The sequence below is a fragment of the Sorghum bicolor genome, chromosome 1 (assembly GCF_000003195.3).
Source record: "Sorghum bicolor cultivar BTx623 chromosome 1, Sorghum_bicolor_NCBIv3, whole genome shotgun sequence".
NCBI lineage: Eukaryota > Viridiplantae > Streptophyta > Magnoliopsida > Poales > Poaceae > Sorghum > Sorghum bicolor.
Window position 1 is genome coordinate 39,218,181 of NC_012870.2, and position 24,793 is coordinate 39,242,973.

General features: G+C 48.4%; 1 protein-coding gene across 5 annotated transcripts in view; it reads right to left on the reverse strand.

The window, feature by feature from the left end:
- LOC8155282 (pentatricopeptide repeat-containing protein MRL1, chloroplastic) overlaps window positions 1-24,793 on the reverse strand; it is a 33,875-nt gene that overhangs the window by 1,101 nt on the left and 7,981 nt on the right. For 3 of the 5 annotated variants that reach the window (XM_021456816.1, XM_021456832.1, XM_021456827.1), the window contains 7 exons: window positions 24,118-24,226; window positions 23,950-24,041; window positions 12,180-12,270; window positions 2,841-3,072; window positions 2,665-2,757; window positions 1,371-1,419; window positions 811-904 (listed from right to left, as the gene is read on the reverse strand). In XM_021456816.1, coding sequence (XP_021312491.1) covers window positions 811-904; window positions 1,371-1,419; window positions 2,665-2,757; window positions 2,841-3,072; window positions 12,180-12,270; window positions 23,950-24,041; window positions 24,118-24,226 — 760 coding nt within the window. Of the gene's footprint in view, window positions 1-810; window positions 905-1,370; window positions 1,420-1,453; window positions 1,840-2,664; window positions 2,792-2,840; window positions 3,073-12,179; window positions 12,271-23,949; window positions 24,042-24,117; window positions 24,227-24,793 lie in introns of those variants that run through there. The other 2 variants (XR_002451288.1, XM_021456819.1) reach the window with 2 other exon arrangements.

The following is a 24,793-nucleotide window of genomic DNA, read 5'->3' on the forward strand; positions in this document are numbered from 1 at the left end:
TTATTCTAATTAATTACAGAAAAACATAGATATGAACCTATAACAAAAACTTTGTACTAAAGCAATACTGTATTATATATTCACTGTGTAGATCTACTCATAGAGAGTCTAACAAGATTAGATTTTCCATTTTGATTTTTCAAAGTTTCAACAAAAATAAATAAAAAAGAAAAGGACAAAACCACCATCCAAAACCGCTTGAAGGGGTTATTTGACCGGTTTTGAAAAATTTTGGGATAGAATATCTAGTTTTATATTTCGGGAGATAAAGTAGTCTACCTTAGATAGTTTGAGGGGTTATGTAGACATTTTCTAATTTCAATATTTGAATCCATGAACTTGTATAATAGTGTCATTTGGGCTCCAACTCACAAATTCTGATATTTAGGACTTTCATCTTATACATCGGTGTCATCTAGTAATTGGTACAAGTGGGCTGTGATCCGCTCCATGTACTGACTATATGCCACATGAGCACATATAGCAGATGAAAGCACATTTGGACCAATGCTAACGCCAAAAACAAATTCATATGTTTACAGAAACATGACACCGGTTACAAGTTTGTAGATCTACATATCAAAGTTTGAGAGTTAGGAACTCAGATGACGCCATCATAAAAACATGGGAGATCAGATATAAAATTCGAGTTTGAGACCTGGATGACGCCGTCAGACAAGTTTGAACTGCTTGTGAATTTTACTATATTGCTTTTAAAAACATTAAAGCAGGATTAATTTCCAAAAGGTAAGCCACAAAATATAAATATGTACGGTACAAGTATCCATATAGTAATGGAGATGATGTCACCTTCCAGCAAGTTTAAGTGTTTTCTCCTTTTCATCAATGTCAACTTGTTTCTTTTCTGTGGGTAACAAGATTGTCACGTTTGGTAACCTTGAACCTGCATCACTAAGAAATATTAGAACAGAAAAACAAATTTAAATCATACATGCGTACAAAATTCTCCATTTTCTTATTGGTGTTCTAGCCTGTGAGGAAATCACAGGATAAACATTTAGTTAAATACAAGAAATCCTAGAATCATGCACATGTGACTAAAAACCGTGTCTACTGTGTTCAGATAATTCATTTGACCGAAGTAACACTAAGTAGATATAAAAAATATCCAGATTATATTTGTCTGCTCGCCTTATCAGGAAATGGCCAATAATCTATACTTATATAGTTTACAGTCTAAACAAAATTCATAGGAGCACAAATAATCCATTGACACTCCATATTTATTGTTTCACACCATTTGTCCAATGTCGGTTGTGCAAAGCATGAATATTTTGTTTTCTTGATTCACTAGAAAATAGTAGCATAAACACAGTATTTGATTTTTGTTTAAATAATCTAGCATTCACCTGCAGCCAGTCGATGCTTCAAAGATCTTAATGTTCTAAGAAGAGATACCTGCAAAATAATATATTTATTTATATATATATATATATATATATATACACGGCAACGCTATTCTACACCGCAAGCCAAATCTGAGTAGGAAAAATACTGAGCAGTACTGAAACGCGTTCAGTATCATCTAAGGTAAAATACTGAACACAAGTCTAGCCAGTACTGAAACGCATTCAGTATATATACATACAGCTGCATAAATTGCCTCAACCCCAGCAACAACACAAGTCCAAAACTGGAAAAAAACAAACACATGTACTTCTGTCCTGTACGTGATTTGCCCAGAAACTTTGGCCAAATCTCCATGCCATCAGCAGCATGCAACAGATCCATAATTTCAATACAGGGGATACAGGGGCTTACTTTTATATTTTAGATTCCTGAACATCACTGTTCTTATAAACCCTTGTTGAGAAAATTCTGAAATAAATAACAAGAAAAATGCCAGATTGTTGTGAAAGACAACTCGCAGGAGGCCATAGGAAATCACGGTTAGATTAAAGCAACTTGTGTTGATGTAATGGCTACAAACTTTTGATGACGTGACTTCCCATGGTTTGAGCTTTATACCAATAAAGGTCTGCTACTGGCCTCCATCTATATAGGTATAGAAGAGGAGTATAGGCAACGGGCATGACTAGCACAGCAGAAATCACTACAAAGAAAAATCTAGAAGTGAACCTACAGTAAGCTAACATCTAAGGAGCTGTTTGAGAACGTTCCCAGCTCTAAATTTGTATTGAAAATTACTCCTAGGCAGCAAAATGAGTAAAGCACAACTAGATTCTGGTGGAGATGTGACATGAATTGCTTCTCCCTATTTACACTGCGAGCTAAGGGGTGAAAGCGGTATGAGAAAAATCTGATACCGTTTTCCGTATTATGATACCATTTACGACCGTTTCTGTTTTTATCAAAACATGAAAGTTGACATTTTTTATTTTAGCACAACCATTTTTTGAGCTTTTTTTATTAGTTATTTTGATATAAACAGGAAGTCTCGATTCTGTATTATTGTACTGTTTCCATCCATTTTCATCCCTAGCTGGGTGCTAAAAAGACCTGCTCATATTCAATCCCACCAGAATCAGTTCCCAATTGCTCCCCACCCTGCGCCCCCAATCACTCCAACTCAAAAAAAAAATCCTAAAATACAGAAATAAGAAAAAGGACACATCGATGTGTCCTTGAATTGTATTCAGATACAGTTTTGCTTATGTGGCATGTTCCAATTAGCAGTAGTACCTCAGCAGTGTAGATCTTTAACTTTCTAGCATCAATAACAATTCGGGTCTCTTTCATGGAAATATTTGCAACTGCTCCTAATGAAGCATCCTCCTGTGACAAGAAGCCATGCAACCCTCATTAATACCTGCATATGTTGAAACAGAGCCATTTTAAATTAAAGATAGCATAATTACCTCCAGTATAGAAAAAGCTCGAATGTCATATTCACCAAATCCTTCGAAAAGTGAATTTATATTTGGGTGTTGTGGAATATCACAACTTATTCCCATGTTTTCAATGAAACTACTCTTCAGAGAACTACCATGAGGTAGCCTAAGGCACCCCAACACCTGAGATAAAACATCACTTGAGGGTAGTAGGCCAGCTGAAACTGCCTCACGATACACCATAACTGCTGAGGAAGTCCTACAGAAAATACAAATATGACTTAGAAAGAACAATGTAAAGTTTTTTTATATGATGAAGAACATTGTAAAGTGATTATCGTTGAGAATTAAGGAACTCACACCTGTTAAGATACAACTTGCAGTACAAGTAAACTACATACATGTCTCTAGACTATACATATCTCTAATAGCCGCCCACAGTCACAGCAGGAGGGAACTGGACGCAATACTGGACCGAAAGTCACAGGCAGTCCCTATCTCATGATGGCCATGAAATGATGTGTAGAGGGGACACGTAGCACTCGAATGTGCCTCAATGCAACCTTCTCATGGGCGAAGTGGATGTCACTCAATGTGTTTCATTTGACGATGATGAACCGGATTGGCCGACTACACTGATGTTGTCACAATAGACAATCATTGCGAAGGAACCGGGACGTGAAGCTCCTGATGCAACTGTCACAGCCAGCAGCACTCGGCAACTGCATATGCAGAAGCCTGATACTCGGGCTCTATACTAGAATGGGACATTGTATTCTACCGCTTTGAAGACTAGGGGAACAAGTTATCGCCGTGGAAGATGCAAAAGCCCGAAGTAGAACCAGCAGTCCGAGCAACCTGCCCAGTCGGCGTTGGAGTTGATGGATGACACACCACCAGTGACTAGGTGGACACAGGCGTCGAGGGTGCCCTTCACGTAGTATAGAATGCGCTTGTCAGGGCAAGATGTGGCTCTAATGGATCGTGCATGAAGAGGTAGACTTGCTGAATGGCGTAGGTGAGGTCAGTCTGAGTCAGCGTGAGGTACTACAGATCACCAGCCAGACTCCGCTACTCCAAGGGGTCAGCAATGTGGTCACCATCAGTCGCAGACAGCTTGGACCGGGAGTCAACCAGAGTCGTTGTGCGGTGACACTCAGCCATGCCGACCTGCGTACTGTCGCTACGACAAGAGCAAGCCATCAGTGGAGTGCATGACGAAGATGTCGAAAAAGTTGAGAGTGCCAAGGTCTATCATGGCGAACTCGGAGCTGAGAGATGTAACATCCCGCCTCTTTGAGGCCGGGCCGCTTATATCTAACAGCTATTTTAGAACATAGACTGCCCTCACAAACCAACACCAATCTTTTCTGCACACTTTGTCCTCACTTGTGTGCACCCGAGAAAGACTTTCCGGTCGGTCACCCATCCTGAAATTGCTCCAGGCCAAGCGTGCATAACCTCAGAGTTCTTCGAAAATAGACTTTCAAAAAAGAAGTTGCAACTTGTTGGTATGAATATCTGATTAATCCTATTAAGCCCTGGGCCGAGATGTTACATCATCACCCCTTAAGAGACCGACGTCCTCGTCGATCAACCCCAAGCCAGGAACGTCCCCTCTTGGCCACGTCCATATGTCAAGTATCAGCGCATGTACCATGTTGTGTGACCGCTTTGGGTCTACACCAGCCAGCCATGTGCACCATGCCTGCGCAACTGTGACACACACAGCCGTGAAACCACGAAAGTCGGCTATGATACCATTTTGTAACGTCCCGCCTCTTTGAGGCCGAACCCGCTTACATCTGGCAGCTTTTCTAGGACATAGCCCTCGCAAATCAACACGAGTCTTTTCTGCACGCTTTGTCCTCACTCGTGCGCACCGGGGAAAGACTTCCCAGTTGGTCACCCATCCCAAAATTGCTTCAGGCAAGCACGCTTAACCTCAGAGTTCTTTGGAAATAGACTTCCAGAAAAAAAAGTTGCAACTTGTTGGTATGAGTATCCTATTAATCCTATTAAGCCCTAGGCTAGGATGTTATAGACAATTGGTGATGCGCCTCATTAGAGCAATAGAGGATGTCATTAGTACAATGTCATCGAGTAGACCAGCAGACAGGCGACATCATCTCGATCTTGTAGTTGACAGACCACTAATGCCATGCGCGAGGAGCCTGCTTGAGACCATATAGTAACTTTTCCAAGAGGCAAACTGAATCAATGGCCAACGTATTGATGAAGCCAGACGACTACTATCAATAGACAGTCTCCACAAGATCGCTATGAAGAAAAACATTCTTCACATCAAGCCAAAGATTGGGCCACTTTTGTGATGATGCATGCTAAGTACAACACGAATGGTGGCCAGCTTGACAACCAAACTGAAGGTCTCATCGTAGTCGACGTTGGTATGGCTGGTAGAAGCCTCGAACAACCCATCAAGCCTTGTGGTGGCAAGAGAGCCATCGAAGTGAAACTTGTGCTTGAATATCCACTTGCCCGTCATGACATTAGTGTCGGGTGGGTCGAGGTATGAGGCTCTAGGCGTCGTTGTCGATGAGCGCCTAGTACTCGTCCGCCATGGTAGCACACCAAATGGGATCAACCAGCGGGTTGTGGTAGTTAGTTGGTAGTGGCGAAGTCATCGTAGCAAAGAGATTCCAGTAGTTCATAGGCGGCGCTACCCCCATTCATAACCGAGGCATCCGATCATAAATCGGGTTCGAGAATGTTGAACTCTGCACGGGTCGCCACTTAGGAGGTGATAGGACACCTGGGGCAATGGGGCCAGCAGTCCGGGCTAGCTGGGGCACGTCAACAAGAAGGGCTAGCAGAGATAGTCAGATAGCTGAACTATCAATCAACTCTGAAGTGGTCGGCGGAGCTCTGGTAGCGGGGATAGTGCAAGGAGGCTGCCAAGGATGCGATGGAGCAGCAGCTGAAGAAGAACCAGCCTCGGCCGGTCTTTTGGAGAAGATTGTTGAGGCGAGCGATGCTGGTACGCTTTGTTGGAGCAGCGGTCGTCAGCTGCAGGAGATGCCAGGCACACCAGTTTTGATGGACGGCGCTGGTAGACAATGTCGGACTGACCAGACACGCCCGAAGCAGCAGCCAGGGCGAGATGTCCAGTGGGCTGATCAACAGGGCCGACCATGACGATGGTTGGTGCTCAACCTCCGAAGACCAAAGAGCAATTGAAGAAGAGTGCGGCTACTCTACTACTGAAGGTGGAGCAACTGGCATAGCATAAGAAGCGTCCTGCAACAAAAGGTCAAGTGAACATGCACCATGTAGCGAATGGAAACACCAACTCGTCAAACACGTCATGTTATGAGATTACATGCTGCATAGACATATCAAGGCACCGTTAACCCTTGTGGGAAGAGGGATACCCGAGAAACACGCAACGTGCGGAACGAGGCACAAGTTTGTGGGGAGTTGTGCCATTAAGGTTAGGGTAACACAGACAGCCAAACACATGAAGGTGGGAGTACTCAGGTAAAGAGCGATCACTTAATTTCCTCCGCAGTCTTAGACATCGGTAGCATTTATCACAAAGAAACTGGTATGGCATTTTGTTGCCAACAGAAGAGGAGGGGCGCTGGTTAAGCACATAAGTGGTTGTAGCAAGCGCCTCGGCCTAGTAGGCCGGCGGCATGGAAGCATGGAGGGTGCGGACAGTGTTGTTGATGGTGCGAAGCATATGCTCGTTTTGCCATTCTACGAGAAGTGTAGGGGCAAGAAAGGCAAAGCAAAATGCCATGACTAGACAAGAAGCTAGACATGGTGTTATTAACGAACTCAGTGCCATTGTTAGCCTGAAAGCAACTGGGAACAAAACCAAACTAAGTCTGAACATAAGCAACAAAATCAACAAAATGACAATAAACTTCGGATTTTTGATGCAACAGAAGGGTCTAGCAAAAATGACTGAAATAATCAAGCATGACCAAATAATATTTATAACCCGAAGTGCCAAGGACGGTAGATGTCCACACATAACAATCAACCAGAGCAGAAGGTTCTAATGTAATGGAAACTGAGCTAGCAAAGGGCAAGCGGTGTGTAAGCGCAAGCGTGTGCGTTTGTCAAACTGACACAAGGAGCGTGCGGGTTTATTAACAGACATTTTTCTAAGAGAAGTGACAGCGGAGTCGGCTCAATTACCAAGATGATGATGCCATAGGGTAGACGAGACAACAAGGTTGCAGCTAGCTGTCGAGTATATCAATATTAGGGTGTCCAGTCTGAAGGCTTCAATATTGTTATGGGGACTACCTAAGTAACCACACCCGGCCCCGGGCCTTTGCGGAGGAGGCCCGGTTCGAACTGGACAGCCCAATCAGCGAACCTGGCCTATCCAACAACTAGGGGGCGCGTTCTGCCTCCCCCGACCCCCGGCGATGAGGGAGGGGCGCCCGAGGGCGAGAGTATATTCTCCATCACGCCCGACGATGCAACGCCTAGTCAACTCGACAAAACACCAACCCTCCCCCGGCCGATCCCTCGAGGGGAGTTTCCTGCTCACCCGACAACTTGAGGAAATTTGGGATCGGAAGGGCCCGACTGTCCCCACACTGAGACGAGGAAATCAGCGTGGGCTGTCCAAAGCCACAGGGCGCTGTCTTCCAAGGCATAAATGCCAGGAGGGCACCGCAAGCCACGCTCCATAGTCTGTCAAGAGGGGAGAGCAAGGTGGCAACACACCACCATTACCAGCTACGGTGGCTGCACGACGACATGAGGGACCGGACCACCCTCCCCTTTTTGGACGACCGGCCAACGGGGCCCGCATGCGGGGAAGGAACGACGCCGTGCCCAGGACTCCTTCCCCTGCACTCCATTTTTTCTCCTTCCTTGTACACCAATGTTCCTCCCTTGAACTATGAAAGGGAGGCCTTGGGGCCCTTCTAGGGCAAGCTCTTTGGACTTCTCCAAGTTCAATAGCACACAACTTTGACCACACGCAACACATAGACTTGGGAGCTTTGGGAGCCCTCCCTCTCTCGCCCATTTGTAACCTCTACACAAACTAATCAAAACAGCAGGTAGCATAACAACGCCGTGATTGGAGCAGGGACATTCCGCCCGAACCAGTATAATCTCTTGTGCACCACCTTAGCTAACCATCCGAGTCTAAACGCGCAATCATACAAAGTTACTAACCGGTGGTTTCATGACGCCAATAGTTGGCGTGCTAGGTAGGGGTGTTTTGCGCGTTTCGTCTTCTTCATCTCCAGGCTTTGGATGGCTAATCACAATCCCGATCGAGCACCCGAAGTACACATGTGCCTTGGGAGCGCGGATTTCGTCGTCTTTGAGGGAGACCTTGCACAGGCTCCCACCCTGGTTTTGCTTCCACACGTCGTCACCCTCGACGTGGTCGTCGAAACACTCATGGGCCTGCGGCTGCACCTCCCCAAAATCCACACCCTCGAGCGTGGACGACTCAACAACTCCGGCCTTGGAAGGCCAGAACAGTGGCTCGATTGGGAACCTCTGTTTCCAAAGAAACTCCCGTGGGGCACCTCGGCGGCGCCCCCAAACGGCTCGCAGGAAACTACGAACAGAAACAAACGTCCAACGATGCAGCCCGCACTGCCCCGTCGCATGAGCGATGAGTTCAATGGGTTGGTAGGCCACCTTGCGCACTCCATTCCAAACTTCCCCTTAACGGATTGGGAGCCACTCTCAGACCCTGGCAACTGCCCGCACGAACGTAACGCCGAGAGCTAGAGCATAAATATCGTGACACACATAGGGAGTGCCTAGCGGGCACCCTGGCAATCAAGAACGCGAGTGTGCGGCCTTGGCCAGGTCCGCAGCACGCAAGTAGGAGAGGTGGCGTCGACCATCGAGCAAACGGCGGAGATGGTCGCCCCAAGCCCTGCGCCAAAACCCTGCTTCGAGGCCGTCGACCCAGGCATAAGGGCCGCACCCCGGCCAATGCCAAGCTATTGCCGAGGGCGGGACAAGTGGCGAACGTCTGCAGCACAGCCAGGCTTGGCCCGCATCGGGCCCCTTGTATATCAACAATGGGGACCGATGCCCCACGAAGATGATAACGACGCCCTCCACCGACAACAACAGGGGACACCGCACGTCATACTGTGTCGCCAAGGCCCTTTGTCCTAAAGTCTGCTTAGGGCCGCTGCACGACATCGCTAAGCTTTTTGTCGAAGCTTCGTCCAACAGCTACATAGTTTCTATCCATAGCCTATTTTTAAGAATTATTGGTTTACCCGTGTAAAACTAGACCCTCGGGGCATGAATACACTTTCGCCACATTTTTCCAAGCGATACCCGACCGCCAATGATGAGGGCCGCAAAACAAGACGCATGGTCACACACTACACAAGCACGGCAGGTCGAGCCATGGAAGCGGCCCCGCACCTCCACGGCTATTGCAACCACGTTCACCCGTATGCCCAGAGCCCTCAAGAACGTCCCCGAATTTTCATTCCACCACTAACTTAGAGGTGAAAACTACGCAAGCAAGGGCGGGAAAGCAATCACTCATCCCAACCCGTGCGCCCCCCTTATGGTCCCTGACCCGCACTTCAGGTGGCACGCAAAATCCGGCCACACCTGACGAGATGCAGGACCACAGCGGACGAAGGCGTGAAACCAAGAATGATTTTTACGGCCCAATACGATCTAGGAAATCGAAGACTGGCCCGCCAGCGGGTTCAACAGTCGCTCCACGCCACCTCGCGAGAGGTGGGACGAGAAGAACCCGCTAGCGGCCGAAACCCAAGCACACGAACACCATGGGCCTTCCAGACCACATTCGAGTCTAGATGAGACGTAGTCCAAGGTTTTTCTCGAAGAAAGGCAACAAGCCCCCGAGATGACCCCGGGAACTAAATGATCATCACTGAGAATCTGGAGTCAGTCACCAGCTAACCCTTGACGGATCCTTGCGGTAAGGAATCAGGGCTCTGGAGTCAGTCACCAGCTAACCCTTGACGGATCCTTGCGGTAAGGAACCAGGGCTCCACTCGAACCGACCCGATAGCAGCTCATGGGCACCATGATTAGCCCAACGAGGAAAATCGCAGCGTGGCCCAACCCTCCCCCCCAGTGAAAGGGCGCATGAGGGACAACCGTTGCAAGACGAACCAGCCCCCTAGCCAAGCCCCCCATCGCACGCGGGAGCACAGGGGCTCAAAATCGCAAGAAGGCCTGACGACATGGAGAGGACAAAGAGGCGTGATGGAGGACAAAGTTACTAGCTAGTGGTTTCGTGAAATCGACACTAGCAGTGATGGAGGACAAAGAAGATGGTATGGTGTCGAGGTCACCGCTGCCATTATAATTAAGAATCAGGCGTCCCAACATGGATCCTTAACAAAAAACCCAAGGGTGTCAAATTCGATAGAACAATGATTATCATGTGTAAATTGACAAACAGAAAGAAGATTGCACACAATGTCAGCAGCAATTAGAACATTATTGAGATGGAAGGTGTCAGATGCAGGAAGTATGGAAGTACCGCAACTAACAACAGGTATAGAATGACCTTTGTCCACAGTGATAGATGGAGGAAGGCGGGTGACTAATATACCATCCAAAGAAGCCATGTGAGATGTGGCACCGGTGTCCAGTTCCCGGGGACGAGTACCTTGAAGCGCCATCTAGTTCAAGGCGGCGATGGGACCCACCTAGTTCCAGCCAACCAGCTTGAGGACCTAACGGAGTAAATTGTGGCTGCTCGACACCATCTGAAATGGAGAAATCAGTTGGAGCGAATGGAGTGTGCGGCTGCTGCTGAGGAGAGTGGAACCACTGTTGTTGCTATAGCTAGCCCAGGCATAGGACCAACACAGATCCATTGGCCGACCTAGAAAGAGCACGCGGTCCTCCTCACTACTGGTGCTGCTGCTGAACCCCACCTTGTTGCGGTTGGAGTTTCTTCCGCCCCACCACGGCTAGGTTGAGTGAGGGTGCGCTGCCCCTACGCTATGAGCAGAGGCCCGTGACATGCTATGCCGCAGAGAGACGAGCCGGCGACGAGGAAACATTGCCTTAGGCAAAGTTTCTTGAGGACAAGCTTCTAGGGAGTGGTTGAAATCAGGCAGCGGAGTAGTGTCGGCGATGTTGTCCACTGTGCTAGAGAAGCACGGGTTGAGGACACAGAGGAGATTGAGGACCAGCTAGGATGGCGAGACTGCATGGACGACATAACTTTTCTTTCAAACAACGCAGGAGAACTGCGCGTCATCTCATTAAGATAGAAAGAAAGTTACACGGGTCAAAGAGACCCAACCCACACACCATCCCCTAGAAACTAAGTTACAGACTCGCCACAAAAATTTTAAAAGCGACCAAAAAGCTACCGAGCCTTAAGCTCCAGAAGGCAGCGACCTGATAAGAAGCTCCTGGAGTTTGGAGGCTCAAGGCATCACTGACGGTCTTCATGCGCTGGCAGTAGTCATTGGTGGAGAGATCCCCTTGCCTCATAGAAACTCCTCGTGCAGGAAGACGACACAGGGTTCCCTCAACGGCAACCCATAGTAGGTGTGCTGACTGGTCGCTGTCCATGCGGAGGTCCTGGACTACGGGGGCAATGGACCCAAGGAGCCATCTGTGGACACATCGTCCATGACCCACTGGGCATCAAAAAGTATGTGTTCTTTTGAAAAAAATTTGTGTACTAAAATTTGAAGTATCTTAAATGAGTATATAAACATACTCAAACTGATAAATTAGTATGCACACATGCATAATATGGTTTATTGAAGATGGGAGTAACTACTCCTGGGACTATAGAAAATGCACCCTATACATATGTATTGACAGCCCCAAATGGAGTATGTGTAGTACATGACAGCACCCAAACCCTAGACTAGTATAATGACTATAACACCCTTAAAAGGATGATTGATTCATGACATTCATGTATGTAGAAAGACTTAATGTAGATGAGTGAATGATTTTACTGCTTGATTACACTCAATCTTAATCTACCATATGGAGATTTCCCATTACTCTTAACAATGTTAAGGTGTGGTCTTAACATTCATGAGGGATGACAATTGACTGCGGCCCATTTTTAAGGACTATGCTACATGAAAATCACATTGCACTACACATCTAGTGGTAACTACACTTGATCACATATCAACATGGCTTCCTGGTTGCTGAAACCTTTTTAGTTTGCTCCAGCATAGCCTATATACTACAGCAAAAGAATATTTGAGAAAGTAAAACAAGTTTTCATCTACTATGTAAAGGCTCTGTCAACTATGTATGGTTGTTCCATGTCAATTTAGCCTAAGTGGTAATCTAAACAACTAAACCAAGCATTAGGCTCTGAATACATATTTGAGACTATAAGGTCTAACAAGACCATGAGAAGCATACCATTTGTTGTCAATCTGCGGTTTCCCTGAGCTGAAGTTGACAATAATATTTCCAAGAGAGAAATCATTGTCGAACATTTGAAGACACAAACCTGAAGAGAAGTCATGTCAGTATGAAGCATTGTCATCGAAGACCAAAAGAAAAGAGTAGTTCAATTTCAAATATAGCAGCAGAACCAAGGTTCTTAAGGCGGTAAGGTGAGACATGGAGAACCAGCCATTTCTGTTAGAATAGGCGCCCTATGGGCTGGTCATGGGCCTGGCTGCATAATGTTATAGTAAATAGAAATAGTACAATATTGTCTACCCACATGAGGTGTTAGTCCTATGTACCCTTTATAATCAGCCTATGAGGCCCAATGCAATATATCAATCAATTCCTGAGATCTATTCGCTCTCAATTTCCAATCACCTTGGCGATGCCTCGATCATAAAGTGAGGCAAGGCAACGCCATATGATTATAAGATGTTAAGTGTATATCACGGCCCATCCTATAGGCCCATATATAGTTGAGGCTGTCCTTCTCTGTCTCATACTCTGTCATTTTTGTTGGCACAAGAACTCTGCACCCAGGTGAGCAGCCGTCATGGTCCTTGATCCTGAGCACGCCGTCGCGGATGAGGACCTCCGCTTCGTGCTTATCCATCTGCCCAAGACTGACGATGCTTGAACGGAGCTCCGGGATGAAGTACATGTCCGTGAGCGCGCGGTGCTTGCCGTCCTTACACCGGAACAACACCGTGCCGCGCTCGCGGATCTGCACCCGGCATACATCGCTGAACCTGACGCTCCCAGTGTGCCTCTCGTCCAGCTCGGAGAAGGCGGTGCAACACCCAGTCATGTGGTTGATTGCGCCCGAGTCCAAGTACCACCTCTGCTCCGACTCTCCTCCGGCGACGCCCAGATGGGCCTACCCCTGCACGCACGGCTTCTCGAGCTGGTGGATGACCGGCGGGGCATTCCTCTGCTCCGCCGCCTCCTGCTCTGCTTCGCCACACGGCCCTGCACAGTACACCCCCATCAGAAGTGCGTGTTTGCCATCGCTGTCGTCCTGTGCCAGGTGCGCCTCGTCCTTCTTCTCCTTGTGCTCCGGGCACTCCCGCGCCCAATGCCCGACCTTGCCGCACTTGCGGCAGGCGTTCGGGTCGGAGAACTCTTCCCCTTCTTCTTGTCCGCCGGCCCCTTCCCCTGCTGCTTGCCGCCGCTGCGTCGCCGCCACCGCGGCTAGAGCCTTCCCCAGACCGCCGCTTCTCCTTCATCCGCGCTGACCATTCCTCCCCGGTCAGCAGGGGCTTGGGCTTCTCCTTCTCCGGCGCTGCCGCGCCGCGGCTCTCCACCACCCGCAACCGCCCGACCACGTCCTCCAGAGACAACATGGAGATGTCCAGCATCGTCTCAATGCACATGGCGAGCTGCGAGTACTTCGCCGGCACGACACACAACAGCTTGGTGACGAGATCCTCGTCATCCACCTTCTTGCCATAGGTGGCCAGCTGAGTGGCCAGAGACTAGAGGAGACTAGAGACGGAGGGTGAAGTCCTCCTCCGACTCACCGGACTTGAACCGGATGCATTGAGCTCCCGGCGCAGCTGCTGAATCCTCGCCCGCTTGGCTCGATCTGAGCCGACGCGCAGGGACTCCAGCAACTCCCAGGTTGCTTCTCGGTCTCCTTGGCGCCCAGCGCCTCGTGGTACTCCGCCGGAGTGGAGGCCATGAGCACCTCCATGACCCCCACCTGGGCATCTTCGCTCTGGTCATCTTCCTCCACCGCGCCACCACTTCTGCGCCCACAGCTTCCACTTCATCTGCACCGCCCACTCACCGTAGTTGGTGCGGGTGAGCATGGGCCAGGAGCTGTTGCCGCCAGACTCCCTGACCACGCGCACCTCGACCTGCGGCGGCACCGACTGGAGCTGGCGTTCACCGCCCTCCTGGCCACCGTTTTGGGCCGCATTCTCTGCCATTGCCGGTCAGAGCTACAGCTTGTACGGCTTTGATACCACGTGTTGGCACAAGAACTCTGCACCTAGGTGAGCAGCACCTGCTCTCCTCCCCTCTCCCTCTTCCCTGCTCCAAGGTAGAAGAAGATCCTTGAGCTCTTTCGGCACACACACACAGCACACACAGTTTCAGGCTTGAACTGAAACTGAAACCCTGAATATATGGCAAAACTGGCTGCCTCTTCCATTGCATTGAGCTAGTTTATATACACCAATACATGTACCTTCTAAGGTACAATTCTACCTACTACATACTCCTAGGGTACAAGGCTGAAATCAGCCATCATCTACTCTAGTACCAGCCATACAGCTGGTGTACTTCTACAGGTACATAGGTATGGCCTATTGCCAACCAAGCTACAGGAACAAAGACTTGGACAGCCATGAGCTGAACTATCTACCTGTCTTTGACCTGATTAGGAAGAGAAGAGTATGGGGACAGCAGAATATATCTTACAATTTTCAAGGTTAGTAACATGGTTTTTTTTCTCGAACAGCATAGGAGAGCTGCACGTTATTTCATTAAGGTAGAAAAATGTTAACGGGTTTAAAAGACCCAACTCACACACACCACATCTTGTACACTAAGTTACAGACGCACCACAAAAATGTAGAAGCGACCAAATGCATCCAAGCTTTAAGCTCCAGTAGGCAGCGACCTGAGAACAAGCTCATGGAGTTTGGAGGCTCCAGCCGAGCACCAGAGTCCTCCCTCCAAGCTAACAACCCTAATGACTTCCTGAACACTTGGCCTCTTGTTGTCAAAGACACAAGAGTTGCGATGCTTCTAGATCTCCCATGCGACCAAAGTTATCAAGGAGTTGAGTCCTTTACACACTTCCTTGGGGACAGCTGCAATCAATCTCTTCCACCACCCCGAGAAATGAGACATAGTAGGCTGTGGTGCCAACTGCAGCAGCCCCAACTGTTGCAAAATCAGGGTCCAAACTTGTCGAGCAAAGACACAGCCCACTAGCAAATGGTTTATTGTTTCATCCACTTGATCACATAGGGGACAGGACTCTAGATGGGGTAGATTCCTCCTTGCTAGGCGATCAGCTGTCCAAACCCACCGGTTATGAACCACTAACCAGATGAAAATCATACAGCGCGGGGGAGCCTAGGTTTTCCAAATTCTTCTCCACAGACCATCTTCAAGTCTTCGGATGTACATGCTATGTTTTGCTTCCACCTCGTGAGTGGACTAAATTGACCGCTCAATCTGATGGGTGTCTTTCTGGGGTATAATCGTGAGCATAAGGGTTATCGGTGTTATGATCCTACCTCTCATCATATATGTATCTCTCATGATGTGAGTTTTGTTGAGGATTGCCGTTTCTTTTACAACCCTTCTACTAACCTTCATATTCCCCCACCGAGTCCACATCCTTTCTATGTTTTCCTACTAATTCATCTGGAGGTGATGTTTCTGCACAATCATCCTCCATTCCACCTCATGTGATATCTACACATAAAAGAGTCCTCCACCTCCACCTCTATGGGGGTATAAATCCCTATACCCTCATGGCTCAACATGGACCGCACCATCAGAGGTGGCCGAGCCCATAAGATGAAGACGTGTGGCGCACGACGCTGGTCGGTGTGCACCGCAATGCTACAAGAAGATATTGTACCAAATAAGATATTTTACTTATAACTCTGTCCCTTCACAGTATATAAGGAGGGGCAACGGTCCCCTAGAGGACAGGTCATATACATCTCATATCATCTCTCGTATGCAGAGCAATACAATCAGATGTAGGACATAGGTATTACGCCCACACGGCGTACGTACCTGGATAAAATCTTTGTCTTTGTCTTGCGTCACTATCTAGTTCGTAGCTTGCACACCTGTCTGCCGACAATCTACTACCTTAAGCATACCCCTAGTTAAACTGTCGACCATATTTCGTCGACAGTGGCGTGCCAGGTAGGGGGTGTGCGTACAGCTTTCCAGGCGAACCAGATAGTCATCAACCCTGATTTTGTGGCCGTGGCGGACAACCTCACGTTCACCGTCGGTTAGATCACCAACTTCAACAGCTTCACCGCCACAACCATGGAGACGCAAAATCTAATCTACGCCGATCACTTCTTCACCGACGTTGGCGACAGCTCCAACCACGATGCAGGAAGCCGAGAGCTCGAGACGATGTGACACATGCCTCGTTCAGAAATTGATTTTCCATGATTATTTGATAAATTTCTATGTTTCATACACATCTTCAATTATGATGCAGCAGTGTCATGTCTTCAAGCACTCCCAGGCCACGAGCGCCAAGCCCCTGACCCCTTCCCCAACATCTCCAGCAATGGCAGCAACGGCTCTTCCTCAGCGACCATGGTCCCCATCCCGCATCTCTAGCAACGGCGCCCTCCCCACGTCTTCAGCAAGCATGGTTTTCTATGTAATATTGATGTGTCCATTTAGCGACATTGTTTTTTGTGCCTGCATACATAAGTTTCTATGCATACTAATTATGATTTGGCAATCTGACTAAATAAAATATTTATTTATGATGGTCAATGCTGGTTTCTAAAAATACTAGACAAATAATGATCGTTAATTATTCATGCTTCTTTTTATACATTGTTGAAACAAATTTCTATGTATTATTAGAGCACATTTCAATCATTATCGAACCATATTTCTATGCATTATCGGAGTACATTATCTGACCTGGTTAGAACAAAGACTTGTATCGTTCACTGTCTAGGCCAAGGAGGCCATCGCTGCAGTCTCAAGGATGTCCTCCTTGACGACAACACTGAGGATCGTTCAACAATGGTAGAAAGGCGTTGTGTTCAGGACATCGTCATGCAACAATCTTTCACTGCAAATCGTTAGTTATTTATGCTTTTTTTATATATACTGAAACAAATTTCTATGCAATATTGGAGTACATTTCTATACATTATTAAAGCATATTTGTATAAGTTATTGTTGGCTTCTTTCTATGCATTGTTAGAACACTTGCATTCTTGCAACAATTATCTGTACACTTCTACATTATTCTTACTTTGCTGATACACAATTCTATACATTGTTTGGGTTGGGGCCGTCGCGATGATGGTACAATAATCCCCTAGAAGGGAGATTATTTTGGGTTTTATGTGTTGTTCCTCTATTATTTATACATCCCCAAAGTGACAATAATGGTTTAAGTTAGGGTTGTCACAATTTTGGATAAAATAATCACCCACAGGGCAGGATTTCATTGGGTGTTTTACATTGTTTTGTGCCTACTAAGACATGTTTATATGTGTTTCTTGTAGCTGTAAGGTTTTCACACGAACTAAAACATGTTTCTATACCTTTCTTTGCCACCGTAAGGTTTCCATGCCTGCTCAAACATGTTTTTATGCTTTTGCTATGGTGTAGGATGGTTGGAAGGATTCCTCTATTTGGTGTGAGGTCAATGGTGGCTCGGACATCATAGGACATGACTTGCAACGTCCACAACTTCCTTGGCTTGTGACGGTGGCGTAGTGTGATCTTTGATATAGTTGATGGTTAATGTAAAAAGTTAGTTTTTCATATTTTGTGTTTATATGTGGTTGGTTTCATAGACATAGACACAGGTATTTCTTGCTGCCAGAGGGCAGCTTGGCAAGGATGCTGCTTGGATTGTATTGAAATAGAATTCTAATGACTTAGGGATACAAGGGGATGGCTGCTGCTTATATAGCCAGACAGCTCCCAACTGATCCTGACATATTCTAACAACCATAAAGTAGAAGATGCTCTAGCTACTTGGTTCTCAAGGCACCATGATCAACTTGGCTGCCAAGGAACCTACATTGTAAAAGTAAATACTAGTAAAAGTAAATATGCAGGATAACTAGGCTTAGCACAAGGCTAACACCCATCAATTCTCCCCCTTAGCCTTTGTCTGCCTTGGGGTTGATCTACTGCAAGCCAATTCTGCCTCTCATCTCTTCAAACTTGGCCTTGCCCAGAGACTTGGTCAGGATGTTGGCGAGCTGATCAGTAGTAGGGATGTGCTCAGCCTTGATGCTTCCATCTTCCAGACAGTTGCGGATGAAGTGATACTTAATCCTAATGTGCTTGCTTCTCTCATGGAGGACTCGATTCTTGGCCAGAGCAAGTGCTGATTTGCTGTCCACCTTTAGCTCCACCACCTCAACATGCCTGCCGAGGAGCTCAGCTAGCAGCCTTGACAGACACAATGCCTGAGTAGCAGCAGTGGAGGCAGCAATGTACTCAGCTTCACAGCTAGAGAGTGCCACCACCTTCTGCTTGATGGAATGCCAGCTGACCAAGCAATTGCCGAGGAAGAAGAGGACTCCGCCCGTGCTTCTGCCCGTGTCAATGTCGCCAGCGAGGTCGCTGTCGGTGTAGCCAATGAAGCGGGCGCTGCCAGGAGCCTTGGTGAAGTGCAGGCCAAAGTCGAGCATGTCGGCGATGTAGCGCAGGATACGCTTGACTGCACCTTGATGTTCCACTGTGGGCCGCTCCATGAACTGGCTGACATAGCCGACGGCAAACGCCAGATCAGGGCGGGTGTGCACCAGGTAGCGTAGGCTTCCGATGAGGCGCCGATAGTGCGAGGGGTCGACTTCAGCAGCAGTGTTGTGCCTGCTGAGTCGAAGTCGTTCCTCTATCGGAGTGTGGGCTGTATTGCAACCATCCATGCCCCCGAGCTCCAGGATCCTCTGGCGTAGTGGGTTTGCCGAAATGTGATCCTGGTGGCGTCCTGGTGCACCTCGACGCCAAGATAGAAGCTGAGGAGGCCGAGATCACTCATGTCGAAAGTTTGCTTCATCTGTGTCTTGAACGCCTCCAGCTCTCCTCCGGCGCCGGTGATGATCAGATCGTCGACGTAGACGCCGACAAGCAGGACAGTGCGCCCACTGCCCCGCCGATACATCGCTGCTTCATGGGCGCTCTGCTGGAAGCCCATTTTCTTGAGTGTCGCATCCAGCTTCGCGTTCCATGCGCGCGGAGCTTGCTGCAGGCCATAGAGAGCTTTGCGAAGCTTGTAGACCTTCTTTTCTTCTCCGGCAAAGGCGTAGCCAGGTGGTTGCTGCACGTACACCCCTTCCTTGAGGTTGTCGTTGAGGAAGGCTGATTTGACATCCATATGGTGGACGCCCTTCCTGAGCCGCCAGCGCGAGGACCCAGACCAACTCCATGCGCGCTACCAGAGCAAAGGCATCGCCATAGTCGATCCCCTCTTGCTGGACGAAATCCCGCACTACAAGCCTCGCCTTGTGCTTGATCACCGCGCCCAGCTTGTTCTTTGTGAGCTTAAAGACCCACTTCAATGAGATGGGACGATGACCATGCGGGAGGTGCACCAGTTCCCTGGTGTGGTTCTGCTCCACTGAAGCGAGTTCCTGCTCCATGGCAGCTCGCCAGGTTGGGTCTTCTTTGGCTTTGGCGAAGCTGGCCAGTTCTCCGGCGTGCGTTAGATGGAGCTCGATGAAGAGGCGCGGAGGCGGCTATGGTGTGAATGCGTCACCGAGGATGTTGCCCACCGTGCAGTATCGCAGTGGCTCATCATCGTCGTGGTAGGCGTCGAGGCAGTCTTCATCGTCCTCGAGCGGAGTGGCGAACTCCACATGGCCACCGTCCCCAGCTACAGTCAACGGAGTCGCTAGTGACGCAGGAGTAGCAGGGTGGCGACGGTGCCCGAGTAGACACCTGGGTCGTCACCAAGTTGCGCTGCGGTGCCTTCCACCAGCAGGCTTTGTACCGCGTCGAGAAGCCCCTGGAGCTCATCCACGACGACTTGTGCGGTCCAGTGACACCGGCGACTCCAGGTGGCCGATGCTACTTCCTTCTCATGGTCGACGACGCGTCGCGCTTCATGTGGGTCGCCCTTCGGCCGCACTCTGCTCGAACTCCCCCGGAGCTGGAATTGCCGGCGAGGGAGCACTTTGTGCCCGTTCTTGATCTCCAGGCGTCTAGTACTTGACAGTGAACTTGCTCCGTGCTGCAGCTGAGCTCCCTGCGCCCGGGGTGGACCAATCCCATCCCCGCCCTTCCTCGTACTCCACATCGCAACTCACCTTCACCCGCTGCATCACTGGATCGAGGATCCGGTAGGCCTTATCCCCTTCCGCGTAGCTGATGAAGACACCGAGCTTGCTGCGGTCGTCCAGCTTTCGTAGCTGGCCTAGATCCTTGGCGTAGGCGATGCAGCTGAACACCTTGAGGTAGCTCACCGATGGTTCGCAACCATGCCAGGCTTCGTAGGGGGTCTTGCCCTGCAAGCTCTTAATCGGAGAGCGGTTGAGCAGGTGTATGTCAGTCAACACCGCCTCCCCCCAATACTTGGTCGGCATTCTCCTCTACTTGAGCAGTGCGCGCGTAGTGGCGACCACGGTCTGGTTCCGGCGTTCCACCACGCCGTTTTGCTGCTATGAATGTGGTGCAAAGAAGTGGCGCTGCACACCTTCACCGGCGCAGTAGTCTGCAAACTCGATGACGATGAACTCTCCACCATTGTTGGTGCGCAGCACCTTCAACATGTGGCCACTCTCCTCTGCTTCCACCTTGATCTTCTTGATGGCATCGGCAGCGGCATCCTTGGTGGCCAGAAGGGCGACCCACATGAAGTGTGACGCGTCATCGACCATGAGAAGTAGCATCGGCCACCTAGAGTCGCCGGTGTCACTAGACCGCACAAGTCGCCGTGGACGAGCTCCAAGGGCTTCTCGGCGCGGTACAGAGCCTGTTGGGGGAAGCCACGTGTGCAGACTCGTCATCCAGATCGTCCACCGTCTTCAACCTCCCAATGACCTCCTCGATGTTGAGGTCCTGGGAGTCGAGCAGCGTCTCGATGGCGATCTTGAGCTAGGTGTACTTCTTGGGCGTAGCTCGAAGAAGCTTCTCGACCGCCCGCTCCTCGTTGAGGTTCCTCTCGCCGTGTAGGACCATCTGCTGCTTTAGCAAGGTGAGGCAGAGGGCGAAGTCCTCGATCTGCTCTCCTAGGCGAAAGGTGAGGCTTTCCACTCCTTGCACAGTCGCTGCAGCGTGGCGCAGCGAACACGGTCGACGCCGATGCTTGCCGCGGCGATGGAGTCCCACGCCTCCTTGGCGGAGAGCTTGTCCGCGAGCGACACCTACATCTCCGGCGGAACTCCGGCGATGAAGGCCTCTAGCGCGCGCCGATCGTCGTGGTACGGGAGATCACCGTACTCAAGGGTGTCCCAGAGCTGGTGCGCCTGCATCTTGAGACTCATGAGTGTGCTCCACTCATGGTAGTTTGATTTCCTCAGCATCGGCCAAGGAGTCCCCATGCCACCATCCTTGTACACCGTCTGGATCACTAGAGACCCGCAACGGCCCCTGCGGCGTGGATCCAGGCTCCTCTTAGGTGCCCGGGGCTCTCGCTCCATCTCCAAGCGCAGTGCCACGGTTGTGTTGGCCGCCGCCTGGGCCGCTTCCATCGTCTGCGCGGCTACGGCCTCTTCCGCGGCCAAGCGCTAGGCACAGTTGGTGCCCGGGTTCACCACATCTCCGCTTCCTCCTGGGTTGGCGTTGGCGGCGGCGGCTGCTGCTCTCAAGGCTCGCTGCCTGGAGGTGGACATGGATAAAGGACTCTCCTAACCTGACTCTAGATACCAATTGTTGGTTTCACAGACATGAACACAGGTATTTCTTGCTGCCAGAAGGCAGCTTGGCAAGGATGCCGCTTGGATTGTATTGAAACAAAACTCTAATGACTTAGGGATACAAGGGGATGGCTGCTGCTTATATAGCCAGACAGCTCCCAACTAAACCTGAATATTCTAACAACCATAAAGTAGAAGATGCTCTAGCTACTTGGTTCTCAAGGCACCATGATCAACTTGGCTACCAAGAAACCTACATTGTAAAAGTAAAACTACTAAAAGTAAATATGCAGGATAATTGGGCTTAGCACAAGGCTAACACCCATCATATGCTTGGGTGACATAAGCAAAACTATTGGTTTCTATGTAACCTTTGTTGGGTTTTAATATTTGGTTGACTGAGTGTCTATGCATGTTGTGAGTTAGAAACATTATGGATAGTTCACATCTAGTGTGTAGTGTTTTGTATGTTTCATCCCCCTAGAGGGAAGCATGGTGTAAGGTTTCTATACATTGTTGCTTTATTAAATATAAACATAGGTTTCTATACATTGTTGCTTTATTAAATATAAACATACCCTGGTGAAAAGCATGCTGTGGGTATGGGTAGTAATGGTGTTGGTTGTAATAGGCCCCCATAGCAGGAAGCATCATGTTACAGAAAATCATGGTTGTGTTAGGTGCATCTTGTGGAGAGGTTTCTACGCAGCAACAAAATTAATTTTTATTCATTCAAGCACTAATTTGTATGCAACGTGGTACTACAAACCTTTATGCGCATTTTGACTATTGATTCTATGCACCTAATTGGTCATCACGTGCCAGCATCAAATTTCCAATTTTGAAGAAGACACGGTAACAAAATTAAATTCTATTCATCCAACCAATAATTTCTATTCAACATCGTCAAAAACTTTTCTACGCATTTTTACTAGTGATTCTATGCATCTAATCGGACATTACGTGTCATGATTCAAATTTTAAATTTTGAAAAACATGAGGTTGTCTCCATGTTTCTCGTTCACAAGATCTATTCGTAGACAGATGCATAAAATTCTGTCTCATAATTCTCAAAATTATTAATTTTAATTTTTTTAAAAAAATATATATATTCACAATAGATATTGAATGGTGCACAAAAATGCCACGAGTTCAATGGTGAAAACCGTTTTTGAATCAGATGTTTCGTTGAGAAATTGTCATGAAAAAATAGAAGAGATTAGAGTGGACGCACGCATGTAGGTATGTGTTAGTGAGTGTCAGCTGCTGTCAAGCGTAATATCTAGATTGTGGAAAGGTTTTTATGCAGTAACAAATTGATTTTAGTTCATGCAACTACTAGATTTTATGCATTGTTGCGATAAAACCTTTCTGTGTAGCCTGACGTAGGATTTTATGCATCCGATCGTTTGGGTGTTCAGGGGTCCCCACCTGAGCACGTGTCAGCTTCGTAAGGGCTGGGTAGGGTGGCTGGTTGGCTGGGGCTTCCAATACTTATTTGTAGCCCTGGGCTCCTAATAGGCCAGCCCCAAGAAAGGAAAATAAAAGGACAAACCACTAAGAAAGGCCCAGTCCACCAGCCAGCCCATATATCCTTAATGGCATGTTGTCTGACCTACCTGCTACCCGTAGCCCTCTCGAAACCATTAACAAGCTAACAAGCATTCCAGCACCACAGCCACTGACCCTCTCCGTGTGACTCTTATCTCCATCCCTCCCCCTCCCTTTGCTCACTGCTGATGCCGCCCCTGTTCCAGATCCCCTGCAGTCGTCTGCAGATCACAGATCAAGAGTTTCTAACTGCTGCTGGCTGCTGCCCCTCCAAGATGTCTGAGGATGCAGAAGTTTGTGATGGCTATAGCGTCTTGAGCCGATGGGGATGGGAGAAGAGACGAGTGCTTGGCCTTCCCAGTCCTCATCCAGTTCATCCCCTGTCTCTTCTGCCTTCCCTCCTCTCACATTTTGCTGATTTTTGGTCATGGCAACGGGGATGCCCAGGTTTTTTTAGCGCTTGGTTGCCTAGGTGACAGCTAGGCTACGCAGTAAAAATCTGGAGCACAACAAATATAAAGACTCATGGTAGACGTACACAAAATAAAAAGGGCAAATAAGTAGGTTGAAGAAACCCCAAAAAAAATGCAAGTTCTCCTATAATATAACATCAAAAGGCGGGGAAACAACCTTACCAGTAAGAGAACCAATAATGGTGGGATTGATACCAATGCCATCCATTTTTAATTGTTCAAACAAATCCAAACCTAGTTGTGCTTCACCATTTCTATATGTCAGTTGTTAGTATCTGAAGAACACAATAAATTAAATTGAAAGGTGAAGCTCATGCTCAGAATTATTACCTTTCGCAAGCAACAAATAAGACTGAGTATGTTATCTCATTTGGATGGACCCCTAATCTGTTCATCTCATTAAGGATATCAACAGCCTTTAAGACCTGATCACCATCACCTGTAGATTCATTTCATAATCAATAAAAAGCATGGAAACATCATAATTTGCACACATAAAGGACACGATTCAAATGAAAAGGATAAGCAGCCATTATGCGTGTTCATGCAATGTAAATCCCATGGATTCTCCTAAATTCGTGACTCGAACAACTGAACTTGAAAACTGTTAATGTGTACAGATATATGTGTTTTTCTGTCTTCTCTCTTTCTGGCCCATGTAGGCCTTATGACTCATTTTGGCCCATACTTGTATACTCTCGAACCTTAGACTCAATGGATGGATGTGAGGTCATTCTTCCTAACATGGTATCAAAGCTAGGTTCTCCCAGCCTCCCTGCAGCTGACACCCGTGCACTGATTGATGTCAGTGACTGACCTCATCCAGCAGCATCAACCTTCCTTACGTGCCCCTCCTCAAGGTCGCCCTTTTTGTCCCTCTGCTGCTTGCTCCTCCTTTTGGTGGGTAGGGGCCGCACTCCTCTGCGTCGTCAATTGAGGTGGCTCTCTGGTGCGGCTCTCCTTCGCCCTTCCTCTGCGTCCTGCAGCAAGTGGTGCTCCTCCTCTC